The 8,523-nt window shown below is 49.6% G+C and overlaps 2 protein-coding genes across 3 annotated transcripts in view; both read left to right on the plus strand.

Moving 5' to 3' along the window:
- The first annotated feature begins 142 nt into the window (after positions 1-142).
- On the plus strand, positions 143-4,815 carry LOC105568748 (protein daughter of sevenless). 2 transcript variants are annotated; one of them, XM_012024641.1, is made up of 7 exons: positions 143-916; positions 1,378-1,506; positions 1,580-1,760; positions 2,021-2,302; positions 2,377-3,129; positions 3,209-3,348; positions 3,444-4,815. In XM_012024641.1, exons 1-7 carry the CDS (start codon positions 836-838, stop codon positions 3,681-3,683), a joined length of 1,806 nt encoding a protein of 601 aa, XP_011880031.1. In that variant the 5' UTR covers positions 143-835; the 3' UTR covers positions 3,684-4,815. The 2 variants fall into 2 exon arrangements, with proteins under 2 accessions (XP_011880031.1, XP_011880032.1); XM_012024642.1 differs by having other exon boundaries at positions 144-916; positions 3,212-3,348.
- A 353-nt stretch (positions 4,816-5,168) lies between these two features.
- LOC105568749 (heat shock protein DDB_G0288861-like) overlaps positions 5,169-8,523 on the plus strand; it is a 75,898-nt gene continuing 72,543 nt past the window's right edge. Inside the window, exon 1 of the mRNA XM_012024648.1 lies at positions 5,169-5,572. The gene's annotated coding sequence lies outside the window, so the exon portion shown is untranslated. The remainder of the gene's footprint in view (positions 5,573-8,523) is intronic.

Below are 8,523 nucleotides of genomic sequence, written 5' to 3' on the forward strand. Positions count from 1 at the left end.
CGACTAACAACTCATTGTAGACCGGGCCTTAAGACTGTCTCAGTCGTAGACGTAGGGCAAGGCAAAGAGAAACGTAAGTCGTATACAGTAGTCTTTCACGACTTACGTTTCTCTCTGCCTTGCCCTACGTCTACGACTAAGCAGTCTTAAGCGTTTACGGATAGTTGTCTGCCATCAGCCTTTCTCTGCGACCGGAGGGCGAGATATCGCGGGATATCGGAGCGACGCGGCGGCAACGCCTAATCGCGGACTCGGGCGGCCGCGGAAGCACGTACGTCACCGCACTGTCATCGCGGACGGTCCCCGCGCGGAGCGTGTGTCATGTCGTGTCACTCGCGCGAGCCTCGGCACACGCGTGGCCGCGACACGACGGGCGGTGGTGGTGGCACGCGGTGGACGGGACAAAGCGCGACGGAGAGTACGGGGACCGTCCCGTCGCCGTTGACGCGCGCCTTTGTGCGCGCCGCAGTGTCCCGTTGCGGGCTGCTCCGTGTCGGTTCGTCTCCTCGCGCCATTCACTCCGCGTATCGGTGCCCTCGCTCGTGCGCGCGAGAAAGAGAGAGAGAGGGTGAGAGAAAGAGGTGGGGGAGGGAGTAGCCAGTCGTTGCGTACGTGAGGGATCGTGTCGTCGTTCGTCCGCGGTTTCGCCGTGTTGCGCCGTCGGGGCCTAAAATAGACGAATGGACGGCGGGCGCGTCGTCGTCGTCATCCCCGTCGTCGGTGGTTCCTCGCGCGCGTCCTCCAGGATGCCCCCGCGCCGCTGAGCTCGCAGATCGCTTGACGAGGCGGGCGATCACGCCACCCTGATCGCCATCTCTCCCGGGCGTAGCGAGAGATGGAGGTGCTCAAGACGTCCCAGGAGATCGTCCACGAAGGCTGGCTCATCAAGTCGCCGCCCACGAAGCTCTGGAGAGCGGTCGGTATCGAGCGCGGGACGAATTGGCGCGTCGCGTACCGCGGATCTCGTCGTCCACGGGGCTGCCAGACGGGACGGCCTGGCCATTGTTTACGTCCGTGGCTCGCCAGATCCACCTTGCGTTTTGTCCGCGAGGGGAATCGGCCGCGGGCTACGGAACGCTCGCTTCGTCTCCCGTGGAATATTCGAGCGCCAGTCTGGCAAGACGAGAGTCGCAGCTGGCTGCTCGCGCGAGGGGGATACCGCGACCTAACCTAATTTTCGAGCAGTCGTACGCGACATTTTTCTTCTTCCTGCTGCTCTCGGTCACCTCTGCGACCCGCGCCTCCGAGGGACAATACCGCTCTCGCGATAAGCGGCGTAGCACGTTCATCGGGATTTTATCGATAGGCCGTGCCACGATTAATGCCAAGTTTGAACCGAGGGTAAATAGTCTTATCTTTAATATCTTTTTCTTACAGAGATGGAGGAAACGGTGGTTTGCCCTTCGTCACAGCGGTGAACTGCCTGGTCAATACTTTCTCGAGTATTACACGGACAGACGCTGCCGCAAGCTCAAGGGTTGTATCGATTTGGATCAGTGCGAGCAGGTGCTTGTCACAATTATCTTTGTAAAGCCTGTTCCCACGGGCTACGGATACTTAGCGATACTATCTGTCACAGGTGGACGCGGGTCTTCGATTCGAAAATCGCAAACAAAAGTATCAGTACATGTTCAATGTGAAGACGCCAAAGAGGATCTATTATTTGGTTGCCGAGAACGAAGCGGATATGAACAAATGGGTGGATGCCGTGTGCCAAGTTTGCGGTTTAAAGGCGTACACTCAGGATGAAGACCAACAAAGTAATGGAATTTCAGCTTCCATCTCGTATCAATCTGTTGCTATAAATATTCTTTAGACGATCTATAATTCATGTCAGCGGCCAGGATTTGTTGGCAATGCAACCGCTCAACGAATTGGAATACGAAACATATATTTAAGTACATGCGCGTGTTGCAGTGCGGATAAAATTATAAGTAGGGTTCTATCCAGAAATCTAGACAGGAATTGTAGATCGTTGAAGGCGAACTTTGACAGCAGCACACATAAATTTTTCTTCCAGTGTTTCAATACGAGTCTCAAGAATCCCCGCCGATTTCGCCTACTAGCACGATCTCCGGTCCCTACATTCCTATTAGCGAGTGCATTTCCGGCCGTCGGCTCAACGACACCAGCTCCCTGAGTTCAGCCCTCGGACAGGGACCCGAGCATTACGACGCCCCGAGGAGATTGGCGCCTTCACCGCCGCGGTCGCCCACGACGACAGACGCGGAGAGCGTCTTCACCGACGACGAATGGACGGCGTCTATGACGAGCACGAATTGGGACACGCTTCCCTCAACGGGTGGGTGTTTGACAATGCGCGTGATTCAATATTCGTTTCTCTTATCGTCGCTAACGAGATGAAATCGTTGGCAGGTGATTCGCGACAACCTCACGGCCCGGGCGACCACGAGATCGGCCCGTGGAGCGTGAGAAAACGCTTCGGCAAGCTCCGGATCGATTCCGCGGTGCCACCGGCCGTGGAGAAGTTACCAGCACCGCCCAGACCACCGAAGCCGCCTCATATGTTGCCTGAAAATCCCGGTCACAACTACCTGAATCTGGACGGTGCCACCGAGAGTTCGAAACCGAGTACACCGGCAACGCCGGCGCCGACGACGCCCGCTGCTGCCGTGATGATAATAACGGGCGCCGTAACGGACGAGTCGTACGACTTTCCGAGATCTCATCAACCGCAAGCAGCGCAAACGACTGTCGAGAATAATACGGCGGCGGTCGATCAGTCGTCCAAACATTTCTACTCGAACGCCGCGCCGAGCACAATCAACGACGAGACGCAGAACGTGTTCCGCTACGACTTCCACGTGGACGAGCCGTCGAGTCCGCGTTCCGAGAACGCGGCCACGGTGCCGTATTCGAATCTACCGAGTCCCCTCGTGCGAGACGGCTCGAGCGGTGTACCGACCACCATGGCGCCGCCTCCGCCGATGGTGTACAGAGAGCTAAAACCAGGGAGGAAGACCAGCGACTCGATGTCTATCGTAAGCAACGAACCGTCACCGGGTCCGACAATCGCGCTATACGACGTGAGCTCCGCCGAACACTCTCCGGCCGAGCCACCGAGCATCAACAGGAAGCTGAAGCCATTGAATAAGTCGCCGGTGGAGGGTAAGATTTCCTTTCTTCCCACCCCTCTCTTTGTATGTACGGCATTAAAGGAAGTATATTTGACGCGTAATTTTTCTAGCAGCACCTCATCTACAATTAGCGTCTCCCCCTGGAAGAGGAAGAATGCGGGCGGCGCCCAGTCCGACGCCTCCGTCGCACTCGACACGTCATCAATCGACGTCGGACGAAGACAATAACGCGTTCGAGGATAAAGAGGAGGTTTGTAGAACGATTCTAAGAATCGCGCGTAATCTTAGCCGTTACAGGGTGACGTGGCACGATATGTGATTTCATATGCGTAATTCGATTTCTAGATATACTATTATCAAGATCAGAACTCGTTCATTCCGGCGTCGAATCGCCTGGTGGTGCTGCAATATCTGGATCTCGACTTGGAAGCGACAGACTTTACTTCCTCGACGTTACCGTCCGCGCAGACCCTGCCGAATACGACAGTGTACAAAACCGTGGATTTCGTGAAAACGGAGGCTTTTAATCGCACTCGGCAACGAGTAGAGGAGGAGAGGAAACTATGCACGGACGAGTTGACGTAGAGGACGAATTTGTATTATACGAACTAGATAGTTTATGTAGATATTAAATAGATTAAGTAATGTGTGTGGACTTTTGCTATGTTATACAGATAAAAAGGGAGGATTTCTTCCTATTTTAAGTACTAGGATAGCAAATTAGAATAGTACTGTGCGAGAAAAACGCAACAAACTTGAACAAAGGATGCGCGGTATCGACGCAGTACTTACAAAAAGACAGCGTCTACCGCTTTTACAGTAAGAAATATGGCGTTTTATTCTTTTACGTAGCGACGATTAGCTTCTCAAATTGGCTATGCAGTTAGAAGACGCGATCGGATATCGAAGTATTGTACAGCAATATAAAACGGACCAAAAATGTAATGTTATATGTAAAGGGAACAGCGTGGTGACAAACAAAAGTGTCGATAGTCTTGTCAAGAAATATTCTCAAAGAGGAATATTTCTGATTGGGTAAATCAAGTATTATTTAAATTGTAAAGATTCTCTTATCTCTCTTTGGGTACAATTATGGTTCTGCATATTAATTTTGTGTAGGGTCAATGTGCGCGGGGCATTTTTATCATCAACTATGTGCAACGAATAACTAAATCTGTAGTATTGTTCGTTTTAAGATATCCTACCTTTAGCGTTAGATAAAATGATATACAATATTTTTTTATTGTATCACGCAACGAAATTTACATAAAGGTAATTCAATTACATTTACAATACATATTACAAAAATTGTTGGTTACGCTGCAATAATACTGAAAATCATATCAAATCTTAATATATATTATGTAAATTCTCTTATCAGGGCTTGGTCTAATATATTCGTACGTAGGTTACCGTATGCCTTGACTCACAGATATTGTAAAAATTATCCACAAGATAATTGTATTGAAATTGTATCGTTTTATAAATTTACATTTAAAATGTTTTTTTCATGAAACATTCAGGATTGAATTCGTCTAAACGATTTCCGATTTTAGAACTCTACAACATAATCATGGAGATTGTTTTCTGTTATAGAAATATAATCATCGTTGAAGGATCAGAATATGAAGATTTTATAGTTAATCTCTAATCATTTGTAAGTAATGTGTACAACTCAAAAATATTATATACACATATATATATATATCTATTTCAATTTGTTGTTTCATTTTCGTTAGCGCGCGCTGCGTGTTAGTCCCTATTTAAAAAAGGCATGTTTGATATTGAAGCTTCGAAAGTTCGAGTGTCGAAGCCTTCCAAGGAAATCGCCAGTCCTACTCTAGTATAGCGACTCAGAGCGCAGAGCGAAGAGCGTGATGCGCCCGAAAATGTCCCAACACGTTCGCCCGCCGTCTGACCGTTCGGCAGCGCGGCGGCTACCCCCACCACCGCTCATGCGCAGAGCCGCGAACCGCCGTCGCCGCCGCAGTCGCGCTCGGCCGACTTCGTCGCCGCTCGTGCGCCGCCGCCGCCGCTGCCGCCGCCGCCGGCGCTCGGCCGTCTCCGCCGCCATTCGTGTTACAGTCGCCGAACGTTCGCACCGCGGCTCCCGTCCCACTCCATGTTTCATCTGCGCGTCGCGTAGCCCGCAACCGTTTGCTCTCGTTGCGTCGCGCCGTCGCGTTGCGCGATTTCGCACCTCCCGTCCCCGTCTCACGCGAATACGAAACGCTCGTAACAGTCGCGCGTCGCGGCGCGACAGGTTCGCGTGTGTCCGTCGCCAACGGTCTCTGGTGCCGCGTATCGGGGTATCGTGTGAAACATTCTGTGCCCGAGTTCAGGAGGATCGCACCGAGGGTAGTCCTTCTTCCCGGACCAACGGAGTGGCGGCCGTGCGAGGGACAGGGACGCAAGGAGCCGAAGGACCTCAGCCTCGTCGGACCAGGAGCGTCGTGATTCATCGGATCTTCAAGGTACGTGCGTGCATTTGTTCTCTTGTCGCGGCGCCAGCGCGCCGTATCTTTCGGAGTCCCTTTCGGCGGCGTTTTCTCGCTCCCGGAGCGGAGCCGCTACCACCTGTTGGCCATGGAAAAGTGCAACGACTCGTGACGGCCGATGCCTCAAATCGTACGGGACGCGCCCGGTTTGTTTGCTCGCGGATACGCTCGCGCATTTCGGATTTGTTTGAGGCGGTTTCGGCGCTGTCGGCCGGGCCTGTGACGCGTGTGATCGCCGTCGGAATCCGGTTTGCCTCGGCGAGAGGAAACGCCGTCCCTCCGCCATAATCTTTCGTATTTCGCTATTAGATATCTCTGAAATTAGCCGCGAGCTGAGGCGGCTAACGAGCATTGGGAAACAAGCGAGAGACGACGCCGCTGTTTATTCGCGAAAATCTCTAGCCGGCAAAAGTTTTCAAAGTCGTAGTCTCGCTTTGTTATTTCGGCACGAACGTTTCCTCTCCAGCTCGCCGAAAGATTCTTTACGCGGATCGAGTCGACGTGTTTTCTGAAAGACAATCGCCTCGGCTTTTCACTTTATCTGTAACTTTTTCGAATAGACGATAGTTTAAAAGTCGCGATCTCGCGCTGTTATTTTACGAGAATTTCGCTTGCAAAAGTCCTCGAGTTAGGATCGATTCAAGAGGAATATCTTGGAGAAAACACTCGGTATCTTTTTCTTCTTTATTTGTGACTTTTTCAGAGTCGGCAATTTTCACAAGTCATGCAAACCGCACTCGGTTATCTCGGAAAATTATACCGACAATTTATCTTGAAAAAATGCCGCGAGATTAATTGTACAATATCTTACGAGAGGCAATCATTCGGTATCTTGAACTTTTCTCTTTAATCTGATATTGTCGCGCGACAATTTTTTCAAGCGTGTCGACTGACGAATAGATTCGTTCTGGAGACTCAGGGCACGCTTGAGAAATTGTCGTGCGATAAATGTACACGGTAAAAAATCAAATGTTAATGTTAACATTTTTCACACGTCCCAAAAAGTCCACTCGAAGCTTTAAGTTGAAATACCATTCGTCGCGCGTGTTGTTTTTTGACAAATAATCAATTAGTTAACACTTATACTCCACATTTACGTTTGCGTTCCTTTAACCGTAAGTGTGATGTCATAAAAAAAACAGACAGGATAAGCAAACTGTACGAATACTTTCGAAAATAGTCGGAAACAATTTTGAAGAAACGTCGATATTACATGTCTGGGTTGATTTTGTGAAATAGCCGTGTCAGAAAAACTCAAAACGACATACGTTATAAAGTGCCAAGTTATCACGTTAACATAAACGTAACGCATAAAGATGTTGCAAAAACAACGTATCTGTCGTACGTTACATTGAAGCAATAATCAAAACAAACGCGAGACAGTTTTTCCCCTTCAACACACACACACGAGTTTTTTTTAACCGTGCGCTATTAACCGTATTTGTGACCTTCGGCGCGGGTCACTCGAACGAGCGCGCATATCGGGTGGGACACGAGCACGCTGGAAATCTCAATTTTAATTGAATTTAATTGCGCGAAGTGCAAACGCCGCTGAGAGTCGACGATGCGAGACGCCGAGAAGTATCTTCTTCGGCTTAGCGCTGCCTTGCGCTAAGTCTCGACATCTATTAAGGGCCAGTTTCGCAAACATCGGTCAGCTGTTAGCCAGAGTTCGGCCGATCCCCTTATTCTTTTCTGTCTTATCGTCCTCGGTCTCGAAGAGAGTCTATTAACCTTTCGGTTTCGCAAACTGGCCCTAGGGCGCGAGTTTCACAAACGTCGGTTAACTGCTAACCGAGGGTTAATTGATTCTCCGTTCTCTTCTTGGATGATAAGACGGAAGGAGATAGGGGAGTCGACTAAACTCTTACGGAAAAAACACTCGATTTTCGAGCGTTAACACTCGATTGTCCGAATTTGCTCTCAGACTTGGGAGTAAATATTTAAGTTTGTTAATTTAAGTTAACAGTTAACCGATGTTTGCGAAACTGGGCCCTTAATCTCTCGGCGGAACGAGATCAATCGGGAGTTTACCAAACGCGAGCCGACGACGGGATACAATCGACAAAGAAAACTTTTACGCGCCTGCCGATCCACTCCCGCATTCCGTTCGTGTTCCGTACTTATTGTTGTTAAAGAATAACGGGACTCCCAGAGCTGCGAATCCGAGAGAGAGAGAGAGAGAGAGAGAGAGAGAGAGATAGAACTCGGAAACGAATTACAGCGATATCGCGGGAGTAACGCGTCGAGTAAGCAACTGCGTCGCAATTACGATCCGCGGTGATTTTTCTACCTCTCGAATAGCGAATTATTTTCGCGCGTCCGCTCGGCGAAGCGCGAGGGTCTCATCGCGCCCGCGTCCGTCCCTCGGTGTTTGTTTTCATCTCGTCGTTTATTCGCGGAACTTTTTAAACGAAGCCCTCTCTCGGAGTATATTCTCCTCCCGTTGGCGTATTCTCGCGTATAAAATCGTCGGGAGCTGCGCGAGGTCGGATCCAACTTGGATTTCGTCTCGCTACGTAGATTCCGTTTGACTTTGCGAGATACCGCTCGTCCGATTTGAACCAAGTTTGCCAAGTTCCTCCCGCGCTCGTATTTTTCTTTCTCGATTATCATCCGTCGGCGTCGGAGCTACCTCTGTGAAGTTGGCACCTCATGTCTCAAAAAATAATTTTTTTTTTACAGTTCTGAATGCACCCCGAAGAGTTCTAGAGTTCCTTATAAATTTTAAACATAGTTCTGGCGAATTAACCCAAAAAAGTTAAATTTGAAACTTGGGGATGCTAACTTCACAAAATGAAAACTCGAAATCAGCGATAACACTAAAAGTATTGGAAATATTTAATTTTGCCATTAGGATTTCCTTTAGAACTCTTGAGGGGCTACCCAGAACTCTCAATAGAACTGCGAGAATTGTAAAAATAATT

This window comes from Vollenhovia emeryi, unplaced genomic scaffold, assembly GCF_000949405.1.
Source record: "Vollenhovia emeryi isolate VEMERY1.0 unplaced genomic scaffold, V.emery_V1.0 DF939127.1, whole genome shotgun sequence".
NCBI classification, from domain to species: Eukaryota; Metazoa; Arthropoda; class Insecta; order Hymenoptera; family Formicidae; genus Vollenhovia; species Vollenhovia emeryi.